The sequence below is a fragment of the Rhinoraja longicauda genome, chromosome 12, assembly GCF_053455715.1.
Source record: "Rhinoraja longicauda isolate Sanriku21f chromosome 12, sRhiLon1.1, whole genome shotgun sequence".
In the NCBI taxonomy this organism is placed as follows: Eukaryota; Metazoa; Chordata; class Chondrichthyes; order Rajiformes; family Arhynchobatidae; genus Rhinoraja; species Rhinoraja longicauda.
The window spans coordinates 12869964-12894019 of NC_135964.1; the positions used below are offsets into that span (position 1 = coordinate 12869964).

The 24056-nt window shown below is 43.1% G+C and overlaps 1 protein-coding gene across 1 annotated transcript in view; it reads right to left on the bottom strand.

Moving 5' to 3' along the window:
* The window catches only part of LOC144598647 (potassium/sodium hyperpolarization-activated cyclic nucleotide-gated channel 1-like), a 34234-nt gene extending 17275 nt beyond the window's left edge, over nt 1-16959 (bottom strand). Inside the window, exons 1-3 of the mRNA XM_078408857.1 lie at nt 16148-16959; nt 13707-13902; nt 7339-7446 (exon numbers count right to left, since the gene is read on the bottom strand). Coding sequence (XP_078264983.1) covers nt 7339-7446; nt 13707-13902; nt 16148-16959 — 1116 coding nt within the window. The remainder of the gene's footprint in view (nt 1-7338; nt 7447-13706; nt 13903-16147) is intronic.
* Between the last annotated feature and the right edge of the window lie 7097 nt (nt 16960-24056).

The following is a 24056-nucleotide window of genomic DNA, read 5'->3' on the forward strand; positions in this document are numbered from 1 at the left end:
CATTATGCCTTCAATTTCTTCTTTCCTCACCTCCTATTTGCTGGGGGGTTTCAGTACACAAACACTGTCATGTAAGTTGAACAGCTTCTTGATGCTTAATTGCTTCTCCATTTTCCTTCCGATAATGGGTTAAAAAAGACAATTGCATTCTTTGTCTTCCATTTATTAACATTTCAGCAGTGGTACTTCATGCTGTGAAGTACACTATTCTGCTCTAACATGTGAAATGCTACCAACATGATTCAAATATAAACTGATTTTTCAATGGCTTCTTCATTATACAAACATGCCACCAGCTTCCTGAAGCTGGTTGGTAAGGAGAACTAAACCCGTATTTTGTTTCATTATCCATGAGTTGTTCAAACTGAAACTGTCTGAATTGCAGAACATTATTTAATGAGTTCTTCAAGAAGTTGACGTGTAACAAAAGTAGATCATAACTCTTCCACAAAGATATCACAGTGCATCACAATTGCAACGTTTAATGATTGGGAGCAACATAAAGTCATTAATTGCCTTTTCTGACTATTAATTCCACGTTCCAAATTTGTAAGTTTCTACAAGTCCAACTGGCACTGGATAGATTTGATTTGTAACTTCTATATTCCTTCATTTAACAGGACATCAGTTGGCAGTTATATATACTTTTTCTCTCTGCGGGCATATTTCCAAACCATTCTTTGAGCCTCTCACCGCAGTGTATAAATTGATCAAGATCAACAATAAATTGGTATACTCTCATTATAACTATAACGTTTTTCCTCACAATGCTCTTGCTTCCTCCCGAAAACTAGTCGGAAAAATTGGCCAGCATAAGTTGTCCTTAGTGTGTACGTGAGAAGTTGAATCTGGGCAGAACAGAATGGAATTGGTGTAATAGGGTGTAATGGTTGGTGCAGAGACAGCAGGCAAAAGCGGCTGTTTTCCTACTGTATGACTCTAGATGCGAAACCACCTTTCCTTGGTCTGATGAAATGTAGCCAGCAAAAATTCCAAACACTCCGTGAAGACTTTCTCAAGTTACTCCATCTATAATCAGTGAAACTATCTGCAAGTCTTTAACAAGCTTCTCTTAGAATATCCCAATGCCAAACCTCAATTAATGTACATCAATTAAGAGTTCACTGAATGCCTTCTGACCATTAGAAAAGTATTTTATGAGAGTGATGATCTTTGGTGGCACGATAAAAGACAAACTTTTCTTAATAAGGAAACCAAGTAGCACGCTTCAAAATGTATCTTCTGATCTTTGATTGGTACAGCTAGATTTTCTGGGGGTGAAGGAACTACCGACTGATAGAATGGCAGCCACCCTCAGATGGGAGAATGGTATTTCATTCTGGTTGGGACCTGCCCTTTCTTTCATGGTGAATTACAGAAAAGCTGCACAAAATCAGTCTCAATTAAAGTGAGGAGGAGGTGTTGTTGCCAATTCGTACTTATTGAGGTCTGGCAATGAGGAAGTCGAGGATCCAGTTGGCAAAGCGATGAGCAGAGCCCCAGTTACCTGAATTTGATGAGGAGTTTGGAAGCAATAACGTTGTTGAACACCGAACTGTAGTCAGTGAGCAACATACATGTTCTTGTTGTCCAGGTGGTCCAGCGCAGAGTGGAGGCCCAGCAAGATCGCATCTGTTATCAATCTGTTGTGGGCGGTAGACGGATTGAAGTAGGTCCAAATCATTACTAAGGCAGAAGTAGATATGCGTCATAACCAATCTCTCAAAGTATGTCTCTACAATGGACCTTTTGCACTGGTTGTTAGTCGTTGAAGCATGTCACCTCACTCTTCCATGGTGCCAGTATCATCAATGTCTTTTTAAAGCCGCTTGGGACTTTAGAATTCAGTGGTGAGAAATTGAAAATGTCTGTGAAAAACCTAGCCAGTTGGTCCACTTAGGTTTTAAGAATGTGGCCAGGCACACCAACAGGAAGAGATGTTCACTATAATGAAGGATCTACTGCCGTCAGCCTCAGAGACTAAGATCACTGAAGGGTCGAGGAATATGGGATTTCACAGATGTATATCATTGTTCTTTTTTTTGAAGTGAGCATAGAAAGGATTGAGCTTGTCTGGGAATGATGTGTCAGTATCACTTGAGCTACTTCTTTCCACCTTGAAGGAAATAATGGTATGCAAGCCCTGCCACATCTGATGAGCGCCCATCTGAGCCTCCAGTTTTCTCTGAAAGCATTTCTTTACGTCCTCGATGGCCTCATTGAGGTCATTCGTGGGCTTATTGTATGACCCTTGATCACCTGACTTAAACGCTGCAGATCTGGTCCTCAATAGTTTGCGAACATCATGGCTCATCTAAGGCTACTAGTTAGGGAACACCAGGATGATCATGCTGGAACACACTCCTCCAGACATTTCCTTATGAAATTGCTTACAACCGTGGTGTATTTGTTCACGTCCATTGCTGAGTCCTTGAACATTGACAGTCAACTGATTCCAAGCTGTCGCTCCTCTACCTCTCCTGATCAATTCTATTCAATACTCTTCGCTGGAGCTGTGCTTTTCAGTCACTGCCTCAAGTATTACCAAACATCTGCCTGGGCAGAATGCAGACTACAGTCAATAGACAATAGACAATAGACAATAGGTGCAGGAGTAGGCCATTCAGCCCTTCGAGCCAGCACCGCCATTCAATGCGATCATGGCTGATCACTCTCAATCAGTACCCCGTTCCTGCCTTCTCCCCATACCCCCTCACTCCGCTATCCTTAAGAGCTCTATCCAGCTCTCTCTTGAAAGCATCCAACGAACTGGCCTCCACTGCCTTCTGAGGCAGAGAATTCCACACCTTCACCACCCTCTGACTGAAAAAGTTCTTCCTCATCTCCGTTCTAAATGGCCTACCCCTTATTCTTAAACTGTGGCCCCTTGTTCTGGACTCCCCCAACATTGGGAACATGTTATCTGCCTCTAATGTGTCCAATCCCCTAATTATCTTATATGTTTCAATAAGATCCCCCCTCATCCTTCTAAATTCCAGTGTATACAAGCCCAATCGCTCCAGCCTTTCAACATACGACAGTCCCGCCATTCCGGGAATTAACCTAGTGAACCTACGCTGCACGCCCTCCATAGCAAGAATATCCTTCCTCAAATTTGGAGACCAAAACTGCACACAGTACTCCAGGTGCGGTCTCACCAGGGCCCGGTACAACTGTAGAAGGACCTCTTTGCTCCTATACTCAACTCCTCTTGTTACGAAGGCCAACATTCCATTGGCTTTCTTCACTGCCTGCTGTACCTGCATGCTTCCTTTCATTGACTGATGCACTAGGACACCCAGATCTCGTTGAACTCCCCCTCCTCCTAACTTGACACCATTCAGATAATAATCTGCCTTTCTATTCTTACTTCCAAAGTGAATAACCTCACACTTATCTACATTAAACTGCATCTGCCATGTATCCGCCCACTCACACAACCTGTCCAAGTCACCCTGCAGCCTTATTGCATCTTCCTCACAATTCACACTACCCCCCCAGCTTCGTATCATCTGCAAATTTGCTAATGGTACTTTTAATCCCTTCGTCTAAGTCATTAATGTACATCGTAAATAGCTGGGGTCCCAGCACCGAACCTTGCGGTACCCCACTGGTCACTGCCTGCCATTCCGAAAGGGACCCATTTATCCCCACTCTTTGCTTTCTGTCTGTCAACCAATTTTCTATCCATGTCAGTACCCTACCCCCAATACCATGTGCCCTAATTTTGCCCACTAATCTCCTATGTGGGACCTTGTCGAAGGCTTTCTGAAAGTCGAGGTACACACCATCCACTGACTCTCCCTTGTCAATTTTCCTAGTTACATCAAAAAATTCCAGTAGATTTGTCAAGCATGATTTCCCCTTCGTAAATCCATGCTGACTCGGAATGATCCCGTTACTGCTATCCAAATGCTCAGCAATTTCGTCTTTTATAATTGACTCCAGCATCTTCCCCACCACTGATGTCAGACTAACTGGTCTATAATTACCCGTTTTCTCTCTCCCTCCTTTCTTAAAAAGTGGGATAACATTTGCTATCCTCCAATCCACAGGAACTGACCCTGAATCTATAGAACATTGAAAAATGATCTCCAATGCTTCCACTATTTCTAGAGCCACCTCCTTAAGTACTCTGGGATGCAGACCATCAGGCCCTGGGGATTTATCAGCCTTCAGTCCCATCAGTCTACCCAAAACCATTTCCTGCCTAATGTGGATTTCCTTCAGTTCCTCCATCACCCTAGGTTCTCCGGCCCCTAGAACATTTGGGAGATTGTGTGTATCTTCCTCAGTGAAGACAGATCCAAAGTAACGGTTTAACTCGTCTGCCATTTCTTTGTTCCCCATAATAAATTCCCCTGCTTCTGTCTTCAAGGGACCCACATTTGCCTTGACTATTTTTTTCCTCTTCACGTACCTAAAAAAACTTTTGCTATCCTCCTTTATATTATTGGCTAGTTTACCCTCGTACCTCATCTTTTCTCCCCGTATTGCCTTTTTAGTTAACTTTTGTTGCTCTTTAAAAGAGTCCCAATCCTCTGTCTTCCCACTCTTCTTTGCTATGTTATACTTCCTCTCCTTAATTTTTATGCTGTCCCTGACTTCCCTTGTCAGCCACAGGTGTCTCTTACTCCCCTTAGAGTCTTTCCACCTCTTTGGAATAAATTGATCCTGCAACCTCTGCATTATTCCCAGGAATACCTGCCATTGCTGTTCTACCGTCTTCCCTGCTAGGGCCTCCTTCCAGTCAATTTTGGCCAGCTCCTGCCTCATGCCTCTGTAATCCCCTTTGCTATACTGTAATACCGACACTTCCGATTTTCCCTTCTGCCTTTCCATTTGCAGAGTAAAACTTATCATGTTGTGATCACTGCCTCCTAATGGCTCTTTTACCTCCAGTCCCCTTATCAGATCAGGATCATTACACAACACTAAATCCAGAATTGCCTTCTCCCTGGTAGGCTCCAGTACAAGCTGTTCTAAGAATCCATCTCGAAGGCACTCTACAAACTCTCTTTCCTGGGGTCCATTTCCAACCTGATTTTCCCAGTCTACCTGCATGTTGAAATCTCCCATAACCACCGTAGCATTACATTTTTGACACGCCAATTTTATCTCCTGATTCAACTTGCACCCTATGTCGAGGCTACTGTTTGGGGGCCTATAGATAACTCCCATTAGGGTCATGACGATGGGGGTTAATTCTCTGGGAGTTAGAAAGGTCGGGGGGTGGAATAGTTGGACAAGCCCATCACATCCAGGCACCGCATAGAGCTTACCATGTGGCAGTCACGACCGCCTCTCCTTTTTCCCTGAGAAACAACCCAGTCCAAACGATAGATTGGGCTGGAGGGCTAAGACTGGAAAGCTGGTATAAGCAATGTTGCTATGGAACAGAATAAACAGAATTCTCTGTGGTAAAGCAGTCATGCCCATAAATCCTCAATCTTATTTTCTAAGAACTGTCTAGGCAGGGGGAATTGTAATCCCAGATGTTTCATTCTTACTTGAGGTGACCCGGCGACCACGTTTCTGGGCATAATGGAGATCTCCCCAATGCTTCTACAAATAATTGCGAGGAGTGAACATTCTATCTCAACTTCCTTCTGAGGTCCTAAAAATCATCAATAGTCTTCAATAAATCTGTTTCACTCTATATAATATCAGGAATGGGTAAATGCACTTTATAGTATAGGTTTCCTCTAATAACTCAGCTGTTGATCACCAAATACCCCACTATCGGCACCTTAAGTTCACCACTATTAGTGCTATAAATACAATGGCTTCAAGAGCAAGTTAGAAACTAGGTGTACACAAAAAGCTGGTGTAACTCAGCATCTCTGGAGAGAAGGAACGGGTGACATTTCGGGTCGAGACCCTTCTTCAGACCTGAAACGTCACCCATTCCTTCTCTCCAGAGATGCTGCCTGTCCCGCCTGAGTTACTCCAGCTTTTTGTGTCTATCTTCGATTTAAACCAGCATCTACAGTTCCTTTCTACACATTTAGAAACTAGGTATAATCTGGCATGTGACTCATTTCTTGAATTCTAATCAACATTATCTATAAATTATATGTCATGTGTATGATAGAATATTCTCTATTCGGATTGGTGAATCTTCTTCTTTGGCTGTTCCTCAGGATTGAGGATTACTGGCTTCCACTTTGACGCTGTAGGTTCTGAGGTGATTTGATGAGACCAATATGGGAACTGCAGACTTTATCACAATTATGGCAGAAATTGTGTCTGACAAGGTGGAAGGAGGTGCACTCCCTCTGCTGGTTACACTGGTCTTTTGTATGCTCTTGGTGCACAGGCTTGAGGTTCTCCCTACCATCATAAACGTTCCTTCTCCACTCCTGTCAAGTTTTCACCATCCCTTACCTACTTACTAAGAACCAATCCTGACATTATTATCAAACCCACCAACAGAGATGTCCTATTTTAGTCTAGCAAATAAACCTCTATTTGAACATGAGGCCACTATTTCCCACTTAGCCACTGACTTAATTTCCTCTGGAGGTCCCACAGTTTCCAAGCTGTAGTACCACAGCGTTGCAGAACCCGCTTCTACTTTCTGCTCAAGATCCACAAGCAGGACTTTCAAGGCAGACCCATTGTTTCGGCCTGCTTATGCCCCACTGAACTTATTTCTTACTACTGTGACCCGATCTTTTCTCCCCAGTTCAGTCTGTTCCCTTTTACATCCCACTGCCACTTTGACAATTTCTGATTTCATAACCAGTTCATTTCACCATAGATTCAAATCTCTCACCACCTCCATCTCACATCAAAAAGGTCAAAAGGCCCTTCACTTCTTCCTTTAAGAGAAGCTCACCAGTTCCCTCCATCAACACATTCATTTGCTTGACTGAACGTTTTCTTCACCTCTACGAATTTTATCCAGCATTTTCTGTTCTTATTTAAATCTTGCAAGGTCTTTTCGGTTCATTTGAGGTATTTCATTCATAATGTATGATCAATGTGGATATCTGGTCACTGCCACTTGGGGACAGAATAGGCCGGTGGAATTCTAAGGCAAAGTACAAATCAGGAACAGGAGAAGGCTAGTTGGCTCCTCGCAGCTGCTCCACTGCCAACAATATAAGTACCTCATCTAAGTGCTTCAATCCACTTTGATAACTTTTCATCCTATATTTCTACACATAAAGTTTTCAACTCTTGATATGAAGAGAATCACAATCATTAAATATTTACAACAATCATTAACATTCATTCAATTAATGTGCAGTGCATAGAGTTTGGTTTAATAACATATATGAATTGGTAGAGGAAATAAATTGTTATGCAAATATTTCAGCTCAGTAGTCTTACCTTAATAAGATACAATAAGAAATCGAGAGGAAAAGCTGCAAAAAAATCAGGCAGAAGCCAAGATTTGGTGTAGTTTTCAGCAATAGCTTTTGGATTCAAAATAACCACCTGCAGATAAAGGTGGGCACAGATGTAATTGTACTCAAGTTCCACACAAAGTAAATTGTAGACTATAGTAGGAACTAACTTCTGTGCAACCAAATTAAATTAACATTTCTCACAGTAATTAACTAATTGGAATCTCTTTTGGTTTCCTGTCATATAAGAAAATTTTATCCTTATAATGCAAATGGCAAAACAAAAGCTCAAATCTATCATGCATTTATAAAAGCCTGCCATTGGACAAAAACAATCAATTGTTGCAGAGAATAAATATGAAGTTACCCACTGATAGCAAGAGCAGAAAAAATAAATACTATTTCTTTGGTGCCAGTTCTTGGTGTATTTGTACAAAAATACATTACATTAGTGCAGGGGTAGAGCAAGTGGATGGGTAAAGTACCAAAGTACAATGGAATGGAACATAGGTTCAAGACTGCATACAATCTTGGTATTATTTCAGGAAACACATACTTGCCCTGTTTGCAATACAGAATATATTCATTGTGTTTCTTCTAGTGGTTGATCAATTATTTTATTTAGATTAAGCAGATTAGTATTACACTGTCTGATGATCATAATTCTGGGAGGAGTTATCATGGAAGCTCCTGAGAGAGTTTGAGAGGAAAGATGTTGAGAGACCATTTCTTCTGATGGGAGAGATCTAGAACTTTGGGGTACAGCCTCAGATTGTGGAGCTACCCGTTTGAAATAAAGACAAGGGGGGATTCCTTCTCTCAACAGTTTGTGAACCTTTGAAATGCTTTATCCCAGAGAGCTATGGAAACTGAATCAATAATCATATTCAAGACTGAGATATATTTGTAGGCTTTTTGGAAATCACAGTTAATGGGAACCAGGTAGAAAGGTGGTATTGAGGCCAAAGTCAGATCAACTTCGTGCTTGTTGAAAGTCAAGGTAAGCTTAAGAGAGGCCATATTGCTTACTCCTGCTCCTAATTCTTTCTTCTTTATCCTTTAACCAACAATATTCACTGATTGAATATATATAGTTGTTATCTGCAAATTAACTTTTTACATTTGTTAACATTATGCAGGTGTTATTGGGTTTATTGTCTTTTGCTAATTACTCAAACTAAGTAATTTCAAGGGATTATTAACAATGAGAAATTATGGGTCTGAGGTATATATATAGCAGCAGCCGCCATCAGCAGCAGCAGCCATCAGCAGCCAGCAGCAGCAGCAGCAGCAGCAGCCAGCAGCAGCAGCAGCCAGCAGCAGCAGGCTGTGTTGCTTGGGAAGTATTGTCAAGTCAAGTCAAGTCAATTTATTTGTATAGCACATTTAAAAACAACCCACGTTGACCAAAGTGCTGCACATCTGACTAGGAAAAAAAAGAAACATACAGTGGCAGGCAGCCAAACACAACGGCGCGGCCATCTTGAACAAAATGTTAATTCAATCACCCACAGTCCAACAATAAAAGCACTAAACAGGCACCCAAATTACCCAACCCCAAAAACCCCCCAAAACACAGTCCAACAATAGAAGCATTAAATAGGCATTCAAATCACACACCCTAAAACCCCCAAAAACACAGTCCAACAATAAAAACATCAAACAGGCACTCAAACCACCCAACCCCAAAAAAACACACAAAAAAGAAACATCCATCAAAGAAACATCCATCACAGTGTTGTGTGGGGATAGTAAGGAGTAAGACCTGTGTGATCTCCCGGACAAGTTTTGATCGCCTAGCTTGGGGTCGGAGAGGAATTTCCCGGATTTTTTCCCCCAAATTGGCCTGGGTTTTTTATCCGTTTTTTTGCCTCTCCCAGGAGATCACTCAGTTCTATTGGGTGGGCGGTTGGAGCGGTTGGAGCAGCGGCCGGGCGGTAGGTTTAGAAACCGAGCACGGGGCTTTGTTTGGGGAGTATGAGTGCCAGGGCAGTTTATTGTTCTGGGTGTCGGATGTGGGGAATCTGGGAGTCTGATAGTCTTCCAGACATCCACATCTGCGCCAGGTGCGACGAGATGGGGCTCCTAAGGGACCCTATTAGGAACCTGGAGCGGCAGATTGATGACCTCCATCTGGTCAGGGAGAGTGAGGAGGTTATAGAGAGGAGTTACAGAGAGGTGGTCACTCCAAGACCACGGGAGGTAGACAAGTGGGTCACGGTTAGGGGGGGCAATGAGCAGAGGCAGGGACTAGAGAGTACCCCGGTGTGGCTGTACCCCTTGGAAATAAGTACTCCTGTTTAAGTACTGTTGGGGGGAACAGCCTACCTGGGGGCAGCGATGGTGCCCGGGCCTCTGGCACGGAGTCCGGCCCTGTTGCTCAGAAGGGTAGGGAAAGGAAGAAGAGAGCGATAGTAATAGGGGACTCTATAGTGAGGGGGTCAGATAGGCGATTCTGTGGACGCAGTCGGGAGACCCGGATGGTGGTTTGCCTCCCTGGTGCCGGTGTCCGGGATGTGTCTGAGCGTGTCCAGGATATCCTGAAAGGGGAGGGAGAGGAGCCAGAGGTCGTGGTACATATAGGTACCAACAATATAGGTAGGATAAGGGAAGAGGTCCTGAAAGGAGAATTTAGGGGGCTAGGAAGAGAGTTTAAAAAAAAGGACTTCCAAAGCAATAATCTCAGGCTTACTGCCTGTGCCACGCGATAGTGAGAATAGGAATGGAGTGAGGTGGAGGATAAATATGTGGCTGAGGAACTGGTGCAGGGAGCAGGGATTCAAGTTTCTGGATCATGGGGACCTCTTCTGGGGGAAGTATGACCTGTACAAAAAGGACGGGTTGCATCTGAACCTGAGAGGAACCAATATCCTGGCGGGGAGATTTGCTAAGGTAATTGCGGAGACTTTAAACTAGTACGGTTGGGGGGAGGGACTCAAACACAGATAGCTGATAGGCAGTATGTGAGGCAGGAGGCAGAAAAGGGAAACACTCAGACCCAATATGTAGGAGAGAAAGAAGTGAAAAGAAATAAACTGAGAATAAGAAATGATGGGTCCCTTAAATGTGTATATTTTAATGCTAGGAGCATTGTAAGAAAGGTGGATGAGCTTAGAGCCTGGATTGACATCTGGAAGTATGATGTTGTGGCGATCAGTGAAACATGGTTGCAGGAGGGTTGCGATTGGCAATTAAATATTCCAGGATTTCATTGTTTCAGATGTGATAGAATCGGAGGGGCAAGAGGTGGGGGTGTTGCATTGCTTGTCAGGAAGGCTATCACAGCAGTGCTTTGGCAGGACAGACTAGAAGGCTCGATTAGGGAGGCTGTTTGGGTGGAACAGAAATGAGAAAGGTTTAGCAACACTTATAGGGGTGTATTATAGACCGCCAAATAGGGAACGAGAATTGGAAGAGCAAATATGTAAGGAGATAGCAGATATTAGTAGTAAGCACAGAGTAGTGATTGTGGGTGATTTCAATTTTCCGTACATAGACTGGGAATCACATTCTGTTAAAGGACTGGATGGTTTGGAGTTTGTAAAATGTGTGCAGGATAGTTTTTTGCAGCAATACGTAGAGGTACCTACCAGAGAAGGGGCAGTGTTGGACCTCCTGTTGGGAAATGAGACGGGTCAGGTGACGGAGGTATGTGTTGAGGAGCACTTTGGGTCTAGTGATCACAATGCCATTAGTTTCAATATAATTATGGAGAAGGTCAAATCTGGACCAAGGGTTGAGATTTTGGATTGGAGAAAAGCTAATTTTGAGGAGATGAGAAAGGATTTTAAAGGAGTGAAATGGGACTTTTTGTTTTATGAAAAGGATATAATAGAGAAATGGAGGATATTTAAAGGTGAAATTTTGAGTACAGAGTCTTTATGTCCCTGTTCGGTGGAAAGGAAAGAGTAATAATTTGAAAGAGCCGTGGTTTTCCAGGGAAATTGGACACGGTTCGGAAAAAGAGGGAGATATACAATAAATATAAGCGGCAGGGAGTAAATGAGGTTCTTGAGGAATATAAAGAATGTAAAAGGAATCTTAAGAAGGTAATTAGAAAAGCGAAAAAAAGATATGAGGCTGCTTTGGCAAGTAATGTAAAAGTAAACCCCAAGGGGTTCTACAGATATGTCAATAGCAAAAGGATAGCGAGGGATAAAATTGGTCCATTAGAGAGTCAGAGTGGACAGCTATGTGCTGAGCCGGAAGAAATGGGGGAGATATTAAACAATTTCTTTTCTTCGGTATTCAACGAGGAGAAGGATATTGAATTATGTGAGGTAAGCGAAACAAGTAGAGTAGTGATGGAAATTATGAGGATTAAAGAAGAGGAGGTACGGACACTTTTGAAAAATATAAAAGTGGATAAGTCTCCAGGTCCTGATAGGATATTCCCTAGGACATTGAGGGAAGTTAGTGCAGAAATAGCAGGGGCTATGACGGAAATATTTCAAACGTCATTAGAAACGGGGATGGTGCCGGAAGATTGGCGCATTGTGCATGTTGTGCCTTTGTTTAAAAAAGGTTCTAAAAGTAAACCTAGCAATTATAGACCTGTTAGTTTGACGTCTGTGGTGGGAAAATTAATGGAAAAGATACTTAGGGACAATATATATAATTATTTGGATAAACAAGGCCTGATTAGAAACAGTCAACATGGATTTGTGCCTGGAAGGTCATGTTTGACTAATCTTCTTGAATTTTTTGAAGAGGTTACCAGGGAAATTGATAAGGGCAAGGCTGTGGATGTTGTCTATATGGACTTCAGTAAGGCATTTGACAAGGTTCCACATGGAAGGTTGATTAAGAAGGTTAAATCGTTGGGTATTAATAGTGAGGTTGCAAGATGGATTCAACAATGGCTGAATGGGAGATACCAGAGGGTAATGGTTGACAATTGTATGTCAGGTTGGAGGCCAGTGTCTAGTGGAGTACCCCAAGGATCTGTGTTGGGTCCACTGTTGTTTGTCATTTACATTAATGATCTGGATGATGGTGTGGCAAATTGGATTAGTAAATATGCAGATGATACTAAGATAGGTGGTGTAGTTAATAATGAAGTAGAGTTTCAAAGTCTACAGAGAGACTTGGGCCTTTTGGAAGGGTAGGCTGAAAGATGGCAGATGGAGTTTAATGCTGATAAGTGTGAGGTGCTGCATTTTGGTAGGACAAATCAAAATAGGACGTACAGGGTAAATGGTAGGGAATTGAGGAATGCAGTGGAACAGAGGGATCTGGGAATAACTGTGCATTGTTCCCTGAAGGTGGAATCTCATGTGGATAGGGTGGTGAAGAAGGCGTTTGGTATGCTTGCCTTTATAAATCAGAGCATCGAATATAGAAGTTGGGATGTAATGTTAAAATTGTACAGGGCATTGGTGAGGCCGAATCTGGAGTATGGTGTGCAGTTCTGGTCGCCAAATAATAGGAAGGATGTCGACTAGAATGTTGCCTGGGTTTCAGCACTTAAGCTACAGAGAGAGGTTGAACAGGTTGGGTCTTTATTCTTTGGAGCGTAGAAGGTTGAGGGGGGACTTGATAGAGGTTTTTAAAATTTTAAGAGGGACGGACAGAGTTGACGTGGGTAGGCTTTTCCCTTTGAGAGTGGGGAAGATTCCAACAAGGGGACATAGCTTTAGAATTGAGGGACAAAAGTTTAGGGGTAACATGAGGGGTAACTTCTTTACTCAGAGGGTGGTGGCTGTATGGAATGGGCTTCCGGTGGAAGTGGTGGAGGCAGGCTCGATTTTATTATTTAAGAGTAAATTGGATAGGTATATGGATAAGAGGGGATTAGAGGGTTATGGTCTGAGAGCAGGTAGATGAGACTAGGTCAGAGAGAGTGGTCGGCGTGGACTGGTAGGGCCGAACGGGCCTGTTTCCGTGCTGTAGTTGTTATATGGTTATATGGTTATAGGCAAAATAGGACAAGGACTATTACTGAACCAAGAGTTTGTAAGTTATGAATCACAAGAAAAGAGAATAATTAAATCATAAAACAACTGGACATCCAATTTATAGGCAATTTAGTTGATGCATTCCTTATGGTTTACTGCAGTCAGGACACTGAAAAATAAGCACTCTGAGAAATAAAGTGTTGAGATAAAGGAGTTCCAAACACATTCTGGTTTACAAAAAAAGACAAAGTGCTAGAGTAACTCAGCAGGTCAGGTAGCATCTCTGGAGAACATGGATAGGTGACCTTTCAGGTCGGGACCCTTCTTCAGACCAAAAAGTCACCTATCCATGTTCTCCAGAGATGCTGCCTGACTTGCTGAGTTACTCCAGCACTTTGTGCCTATTTTTCATTAATTAAGCTGCATTGCACATAAAGATATTTGCTTTTCTTACCTCACGATCTTCAGTATAGATGCCCATTCTAAAATTTATAAGGATGTCAACAAGATAAAACATGTCGGACCCAAAATTGAAGATTCGCCATCCAATTGTTTTCATGCCTTGATCTTGGTCAAAGAAAGTGATCCCAAGTGGTGTAAAAATAAGATTGAGGATTGTAAGCACCAATTTAAACAAGACATAGTAGCTCCTGTAAATGGAAAATCAACCACTTTATTTAACGTCAGTAGATATTAACAGATTAATTTAGAAAACAATAAAGAAATAAAAACTGAAGTTATTCTGAAAAAATAGTTCCTTGACACTAAATAATCCTTAATCAATGTTTGCTCATTCCATCCCAATTTTAATATTTCAAATAAATTTTCACAAAATATACAAAGAAATATCCTACAGGGCAAGCCAATGAAGCCCACCTCCCAATTTCCACAACTATCCTCTATCCCAAGAACACTTATCTGTAATCAGATTGCCTGAAACCCATCAAGGCCAGAAATGTTGCCATCTTAAATTGCACTTGACATGGTGACACACTTCTTGAACTGCTGCAACCGTGCTGGGTCTGGGATTTAGGCCCAGCAATGAAGGAGGTGATATATTTCCAAGTCAGAGTGTTGTATAACTGAGAGGGAAACTTGCAGTTGGTGGTGCTTCCAGCATTTACTTCGCTTATTATTCTTGGTGGTAGAGGTTGCAGGTTTTGGATATTCTATCAGAATAGCCTGGGTAATTGTATTGCATTTTGTGGATGCAAGACACTATCACCATTGAATGTGTGAGTGCTAGTGTAAAAGAACATTCAGGATGGTCATTAGAGTGCCAATCAAGTGTGCTCCTTTGTCCTGCATGGTGTCAAGCTTCTTGAGAGTTGTTGGTGCTGCACTCATCTAGTTAAGCAGAGGGTATTTCATCATGCCACTGACGTGTTTCTGGTCATTATTGGAAAGCATGTTTTGAAGTGAGTCACTCACCAAAGGATACCTAGCCTCTGATTTTCTCTTTCAGCCATGCATTTATGTAGCTGGTCCAGTCAAATGTCTAGTTAGTGGTCGTCACTCAGGATACTAATGGTAGGTGATTCAATGATCTTAATGCTATTGAATGTCACCAGTACACAATTAAAACAGTTTCTTGCTAGAAACGGTCATTGCATGATCCCTTTGTGGTGCCAATGTTACGTCGCTTATCAGCTCATGCTTAAATATTATATAGCTCTTGCTGCAAGCCAACATGGACTGCTTCATTTGCTAAACATTGCAATGGAGTTGAACAATGGTAAATCATCAGTGAACATCCCCACTTCTGTCGGAAGATCATTGATGCATTAGCTGAAGATGGGTGGGTCTAGGACACAGCCCTGGTGAACTCTTGTTGTAAGGAGTTAAGATATTTCATTTTCAACAACCGCAACTACCTTATCATATCATATCATATATATACAGCCGGAAACAGGCCTTTTCGGCCCACCAAGTCCGTGTCGCCCAGCGATCCCCGTACATTAACACTATCCTACACCCACTAGGGACAATTTTTACATTTACCCAGCCAATTAACCTACATACCTGTACGTCTTTGGAGTGTGGAAGGAAACCGAAGATCTCGGAGAAAACCCACGCAGGTCACGGGGAGAACGTACAAACTCCTTACAGTGCAGCACCCGTAGTCAGGATCGAACCTGAGTCTCCGGCGCTGCATTCGCTGTAAAGCAGCAACTCTACCGCTGCGCTACCGTTCCAACCACTGAACTGTGGTTCCATTTGATGCCCACTGATTTCTGTTTTACTGGAGACTTTGATGCCAGTATCAGTCAAATGATGCCTTGATGTTAACAAAGGTCATTCTCACCCCATACCTTGAAATCAGCTCTTTGGACAATGTTTGACTAAGACTATGAAGAGATCTGGAGCCAAGTGGTCCACGCAAAACATAAACTAGGTTTTGGTAACCAGGTTATCACTGACCCAGTGCCACTTAATACACTGGTGACATCAGCTTTCATCACTTTGGTATTAATTGGCTGTAGACTCTTCGGATGATAGCTAGTAAGGTGGGGTGGGAGGAGCTCTCCACTGGGTGATGTCATTGCTCACACAAAGGAAGATGGTGGTTTTTGTTGGATGTTAATTATCTCATCACTGATGGAATTCTTTAAGGCACTTAAATTCTTTAAGGCCCAAGTATCTGCTCCCCCCAAAAAATACAACAACTCCAGCAGTGTTTTCTGTTTCGTCAAAACCAGAGATAAAATAACTTTTAAATTGCAGAGAAAGGGAGGAGATGAAAGAACAAAAAATGTCTGAGTGAAAAGCAGAAGAGATTAAGTGGGACGGCAATTGATGTTGGTGCAAATCACAGGGGATTAGTGATGGAACCACTTACACATTTACAGTGGTTTGTATTACATTTGGATGGATTATTTGTGGTAAAATGTTTACCTGATGTTGCTGTAAGGGTGAAAGATAAAGGTACCCATGTTTCTAGCACGTTCACATTCTTTCAATACCGCATCTTCACTGCCATAAATATACAATGTCAGTTTATTTATTTGAGGCTCTCGTAGTTGCTGCACTTGCTTACAGAGAGACCTGATCAGTGTGTTGTAATAACTGCGAATTTTAGTCTCTTCTCCATTTACGTCAACAGAGGCTGATTCTAATTTATCCCTTGACAGGGCAATGCTCGTTCTTTCAGCCAAATCTATTCTGAAGTCCAAACTGCTTTCTATTGTGATTTTATCATCGCCTTCTGTTTTCGAGTCTTTTTCAGCTTTTTGCTCCTCTACTGTGGGGACAAATTCTTCTTCGTCCTTCACAAGCTGGATGTGGTGTTCACTATATTCCTCAAATGATTCCAAGACCTCAAGTGACAGGTCAATAGGTCTCCAATCATCCCTCACATCTTCAGTGTTTTCCACTTTAGAGAACTCAGGTCTCTGATCATTATCTGCCGACTCCTCCGGCATAGTGGGCGCACTCTCAGTCGGTTGATCATTGTCTTCAAATGAAGAGTCCAACTCCTCGGTCCACCAATGACCCACGCCTATCTGCTTCTGGGACCCCGAACTGTGGTATGCCAGCTCCTCCTTCACACCCATTGAAGAGTCCAATCCCTCAGTACTCTGGTCAATCTCTTCCTGCTTGTCCCTCGCCCCCTGAGCCTGCTGTTCATCGTCTTCCGTTGAGGAGACCAACCCCTCCTCGGTCCCCCCACCATTCCCTCTCTGCTCCTCCTTCGCACCCTCGGCCATCTTCCTCTTCCCTCAACGGGACCTCAATCTCCCGACCACCTTCCCTTTCACCCTCATCTTCTACTCTCCCCCGGGCCGCGACGTCGAGCTTCCCCCACTCCTCCCGCTCGCCTGCTCTGTCCTTCGGGCATGCAGGCGTGCCGCCATGATGCGCCGCCCCCACCCCCGCCGCCGCCGCCGGCCCCTGGCCGCGCGGGTCGGCCGCAGGCGCGAGCCTAACCGCCCGCCGTTTGAATCCGGGCAACGTTCCAGGGCCCGGCCGGCCCGCGCTCGTTCTTTAACAAACTTCTGGTCTGCACGGGTAAACAAAAATTATTACCGGACGAAAGAAAATGCAGAATTAAAAGATATTCGGAAAAGATCGTTTCATTTTCCGCATTGATCGATTTGCATGGTTCTGTGGAGAGTGAGATTTTATAAACAAAATGCTTGGCCAAGAGAGGAGCGGGACAGTGACAGTGATGAAAAAAAATGGACACCGTGAAAGAAAGTGCGACAAGTATGAACAGATCCAGCTATTTGCCCAAAACCCGACGCGTGGAAAGGAAACCGAGAAATAACAACACGACGATATGCGAAGAGAGAAAGGTGATAATGTCAAGTTGGAGATTTATGGTGAGTTGATTGGCGTCAGCAATCACCAGAGAGGTGTCAAGTCAATGGGTATTTAGTTGTAAGTCTCGGCAACGGAAGGGAATTTCTTATTTGCTGCAGCTTAACAGACCTAGAAACATAATAATGTACCGATAAAGTTATAACACTCGATAATACAAGATATTAAAGACCATAATATTGCGAAAACGAAGTCTGCAAAGACAGTCTGTGGAAGAAAGTTGCCAAGGACACAAGGAACCACAGATGCTTGTTTACAAATAGAAACACAAAGTGCTGAAATAACTCAAGAGTCAAGAGAGAGAGAGTCAAGAGTGTTTTATTGGCACCAGAGACAGCAAACCTACAGTGCTCTCCATAATGTTTGGGACAAGGACCCATCATTTATTTATTTGCCTCTGTACTCCACAATTTGAATAATGAATGAATGAATGACTAAGTTTATTGGCCAAGTATGCATATACAAGGAATGTGCCTTGGTGCTCCGCTACGAATGACAACACAAACATACATACAGTTAACGATTAAGAATAAAGCATAAACACATCAAAACAATAAACACATCAAAACAATAAGGATACACCATTACGGTCTAAACATGTGGGTGAAAATAAACCAGAGCAAAAAAGAGACTACAGACTTTGGTTATTGAGTAGAACTATCACTCGTGGAAAAAAACTGTTTTTATGTCTGGCTGTGGATGCTTCGACAGTCTGGAGTTGCCTTCCAGAGGGAAGTGCTTCAAATAGTTTGTGGCCAGGGTGAGAGGGGTCAGAGATGATCTTGAGATTTGTATTTGGAAAAAATCACATGTAGTTAAAGTTCATATTGTCAGATTTTAATAAAAGCCATTTTTTCTACATTTTGGTTTCACCATGTAGAAATTACAGCAGTGTTTATACATAGTCCCACCATTTCAGGGCACCATAATGTTTGGGACACAGCAATGTCATGTAAATGAAAGTAGTCATGTTTAGTATTTTGTTGCATATTCTTTGCATGCAATGACTGCTTGAAATCTGTGATTCGTGGACATCACCAGTTACTGGGTGTCTTCTCTGGTCATACTCTGCCAGGACTGTCTTGCAGCTATCTTTAGCTTATGCTTGTTTTGGGGGCAAGTCCCCTTCAGTTTTCTCTTCCGCATGTAAAAGGCATGCTCAATTGGGTTCAGATCGGGTGATTGACTTGGCCACAAGAATTGACTATTTTTTAAGCTTTGAAAAACTCCTTTGTTGCTTTAGCAGTATGTTTGGGATCATTGTCGCTGTAGAATGAACTGCCAGCCAATGAGTTTTGAGGCATTTGTTTGAACTTGAGCTGATAGGATGTGTCTATACACCAGAATTCATTATGCTACGACCATCAGCAGTTGTATCATCAATGAAGATAAGTGAGCCAGTACTTTCAGCAGCCATAACACCCTCACCACCGTGTTTCACACATGAGGTGGTATGCTTTGGATCTTGGGCAGTTCCTTTTCTCCTCCATACTTTGCTCTTGCCATCACTCTGATGTAAGTTAATCTTCGTCTTATCTGTCCACAAGATCTTTTTCCAGAATTGTGGTTGCTCTTTTAAGTACTTCTTGGCAAACTGTGACACGGCCATCCTATTTTTGCGGCTAACCAGTGGTTTGCATCTTGCAGTGTAGCCTCTGTATTTCTGTTTTCTTGAAGTCTTCTGCGTTGCGGACAGTGGTCATTGAGAAATCCACACCTGACTCCTGAAGAGTGTTTCTGATCTGTCAGACAGTTGTTTGGAGATTTTTCTTTATTATAGAGAATTCTTCTGTTATCAGCTGTGGAGGTCTTTCTTGGCCTGCCAGTCCCTTTGTGAATTAGTAAGCTCACCGGTGCTCTCATTCTTCTTAATGATGTTCCAAACAGTTGACTTTGGTAAGCCTAAGGTTTGGCTGATGACAGTTTTAGTCTTGTTTCTCATAATGGCTTCTTTGTCTTTCATTGGCACAACTTTGGTCCTCATGTTGATAAACAGCAATAAAAGTTTCCAAAGGTGGTGGAAAGACTGGAGGAAGACTAGGTGCTGAGAACTCTCCTATACCTGCATTCAGGAGGCAATTAAACACACCTGAGCAATTACAAACGCATGTATCCCAAACATTATGGTGCCCTGACATGGGGGGACTATGTATAAACACAGCTGTAATTTCTACATGGTGAAACCAAAATGTATAAAAATGGCCTTTAATAAAATCTGACAATGTGCACTTTAACCTTATGTGATTTTTTTCTATTACAAATCCCAAATTGTAGAGTACAGAGGCAAATAAATAAATGATGGGTCTTTGTCCCAAACATTGTGGAGGGCTCTGTATGTGGCTGGGTATCTGGTCCATCACGGACTATAAACGAGCATCACATTCCAACAACAGCGATGCCTCCCTTCCGGACAAGCTAAATGACTTTTATGTGCGCTTTGAGGTGCTTAACACCATGCCTAGGAGGAAGTCCACACCTACCCCCGAGGAGCAGATAATAATCCTGGATTCTTCTTTGTGGAGAGCCCTAACCAGGGTCGACCCACGGAAAGCCCCAGGACCAGACAACATACCTGGTCGTGTTCTCAAGGAATGTGCTAACCAGTTGGCAAATGTCCTCACAGACATTTTCAATATCTCCCTGAGCCAGGCTACCGTCCCCACCTGCTTCAAAGCCGCTACCATTGTTGCGATGCCAAAAAAGTCATCTGTTTCCTGCCTCAATGACTACTGTCCCATGGCACTGCCCCCATCGTGATGAAGTGCTTCGAACGGTTAGTCATGGGACACATCAAGAATAGCCTCTGCACCTCACTGGACCCCCACCAGTTTGCATACTGCCCTAACCACTCCACAGAGGACGCCATCTCCTCTGCCCTCCATGCAGCCCTCTCCCACATTAACAATAAAAAAACACCTACGCTAGATTGCTATTTATTGACCAGCTCGGCATTCAACACGATCATCCTTCAGAACTACTATTCACACGACTTACCCACGACTGCGCTGCCATACACAACACCAACCAAATAATCAAATTCGCAAATGACACTGCAGTGCTGGGCCTCATCAGAGACAACAATGAGACTGCCTACAGAGAGGAAGTGGCGCAGCTTGTGAACTGGTGCGAAGACAACAATCTGTCTCTGAACATCACCAAGACCAAAGAGATAATTGTAGACTTCAGGAGAATACAGGCTGCCCACTCCTCCCTGCACATCAATGGCTCCATCATGGAGAGGGTGAGCAACGTCAAACTCCTAGCGCTGCACCTCGCTGATGACCTCTCCTGGTCTCTCAACTCTACACACCTGGCCGGGAGGGCTCAACAGAGGCTGTACTTCCTCAGTAGGCTGAAACGAGCAAGGTTTCTCCCACCCATCCTCTCTGTGCTCTACAGAGGTACCATAGAGAGCATCATGACCAGCTGCATCACCGTCTGGTACGAGAGCTACACCACACCAGGAAGGAAGACCCTGCAGCGATTAGTCAGGACAGCGAAGAACATCCATTCTGGACATTTTCAACAAAAGATGCCTCCAAAAAGCCTCCCAACATTTTAAAGGACTCCTCCCACCCCTCCCATGGACTCTTTGCCGTTCTACCCTCCGATATGAGGTACCGGAGCATCAACAAGGCCAGCACCACCAGGATGTGCAACAGCTTCTTCCCCCTGGCTGTTAGAATGATGAACACCCTGCTGCCCCCCCATGCACACACACCTCACCTAAAACACACACCCGCACGCTGCACTGGCACCTTACATCAATATCAACCACCATGCACCTTATGCCTCAGTCCTGTGAGGAATGACATTTTGTTCAAATGTATGTTTGTTCAATTTTTTTAATGTAAAATTGTTCAAAAATATGTTTGAATGACAAATAAATAATAATAGTAATGAAAAATAACAATAATAATATGTCCTGAAACGGAACCATGAAATTCTTACTTGCAGTAACACAACATCCCCCCTCACCTCCCTCTTCCTGATAAATAAATTCTGAAGGTCCCAACTCAAAACATCACCTATCCATATTTTCCAGAGATGCTGCCTGACCCGCTGAATTACCCCACCACGTTGTGTCTCTTTTTGTAAACCAGCACCTGCACTTCCTTGTATCCACTGTAACACACTTGTTTTCTCACTTTCAAAACTCTAATGAAGGAGCAACAACTTGAAATATTAACTGTTTTCTTTGCTCTATGGTCAGGCAGCCTCTGAAGAACACAGATAGATGATGGGCTTTTTTTTCTAGCTTTCTACCCCCACTACAATCAGCCTGAAGAAGGTCCCGATCCGAAACGTCACCTAGCCACGTTCTTCAGAGATGCCTGACCCGTTGAGTGACTTCAGCATTTTGTCTTTGTTTTATCATAGTTGCTGAGGTAGAATTGGGCTTAGTGTCGTACGAGAAATCAGGAACAGTAATATTAAGTAAGCATACTTGGGAGTCCGCATCGCAGAGGATCTGACGTGGGCAACGCACATTGCCGCACTGGTGGGTAAGGCTAAGCAGCGCCTTTACCACCTTAGACTGAGGAAATTCAGAGTGTCTCTGAGGATCCTTCATTGCTTCTACTCTGGGGCTGTAGAGAGCATCCTGTCCGGCAACATTACAGTCTGGTTTGGGAACAGCTCTGCCCAGGACAGGATGGCCCTGCAGAGAGTAGTGCGTTCGGCAGAACGCACCATGGGAACTACACTCGTCCCCCTGCAGGACCTATACATCAGGAGGTGCAGATCCAGAGCAAGCAAGATCATGAGGGACCCCTGCCACCCCAGTAACGGACTGTTCCAGATGCTACGATCAGGCAAACGCCTCCGCTGTCACGCTGTAAAAACGGAGAGGATGAGACGGAGCTTCTTCCCACAGGCCATCAGGACTGTCAACTTTTATAACCCCAGAGACTAAATTTTTGTCGACACTAATAGTAACTTATTAACTTTATTTATATGCTGTAACTAATTCTTTTTGTGCACAACCCGCAGGCATTGCCACTTTCATTTCACTGCACATCGTGTATGTGTATGTGACAAATAAATTTGATTTGACTTGACTTGACTTGACTTAATAGTGCAAAAACAGAATTTTATTGTGGAACTAAAGAAACAGCACATAGAAGATCATGGTAGCTGAGGTTAGTGTTGTGCAGTGTTCAAGAGCCTGATGTTTGCGCCTGGGAAGAGGCTGTTCTTGAATTTGAAGATCATGGTTTTCAGGCTCTTCATCTTCAGTACCATCTTCAGTGAAATGAAAGTGTGGCCACCAGGGTGGTGTGGGTCTTTGATGATATTGGCCGCTTTTTCTGAGGCACAATCGCTCTTGACTACCTGAATCAAAAACTTTAATGAGATCCACAAGGGATCGGCCTGGATCCCTGCCTCTCTTTTAAAGTTGTCATATATTGAGCGTCAAGAAGCAGGTATTGTTTCATCTCTACCATCGCCTTCAGTTTAGCATTTAGGTTGAGGTTTATTATTGTCATGTGTACTGAGGTACAGTGAAAAGCTTTGTTTTGACAAAAGGCATTTTGACAGATACATAAATACTATCAAGGCAAACTCAAGTACACCAAAGATGTAGATACATAATTAATCCTCTGGCATTGGTCATAAAGCCGTACAACTAAAAGAAATCCTTTGTACCACCAACTCATCCATTCTGACCAAGATGCCCCATCTGAGCTATTTCTATTTACCCGCATTTCACCCATACCCCTCTAACCCTTTCCTATTCATGTATCTCAAAATGTCTTTTAAATGTTGTTATTGTACTGCCTTAACTGGCAAATCTCATCTGGCAAATGTTTTTGTGAGACATTTTGTCTCTACTTGTTTTAGATGAATTTCATCATTCCACTCCAGTCTTGATTTATTCTGGAATGATTCCAAATTATTTATGAAGAAAGAACTTAGAGGGTGTAAAAGTAGGTGATGAGCAGGAGGAGGGGAAAGGCACTAGGTGATGGGGGACGTGGGGAGTGGAAAGAAAGATTTGCATGAGAAGAACCGGTTAAATCAGGACTGGGGGTAATGTCCATGCCAGTGAGCTGTAGGCTACCCAAGCCTCACACTGCCAATGGAGGAGGCTGGGGCCAGACAGAGCGGTCTGCGAATAGGCAGGGGGATAGAAATGGCTGGCAATCACCTTGCCCTGGAGCAAAGCAGTGTGCGTGTGTATGACATGTGTGCACACGTAGAGTAGAATAAACAAGATGTACATGTTTTAGAAGCTTTCATGTTTCTCAGAAAATAATTCTAACATATTTGTACTGCTTGCAAAAATAATAAACCACGCACATTTTACAATTAGAAGAATCACACCTTCAAAGATCACTTAACAACATACTCGCTACAACATGCGGCTATCCGTACAACTCATGAGCGATGTGTTCTGGAATGTGTAGTTCCTGCACACTGCTCATTACAGATTAGGTCTCACATAGAACTACGAATCCCAGAATTCCCCTGGTCAAGCTCA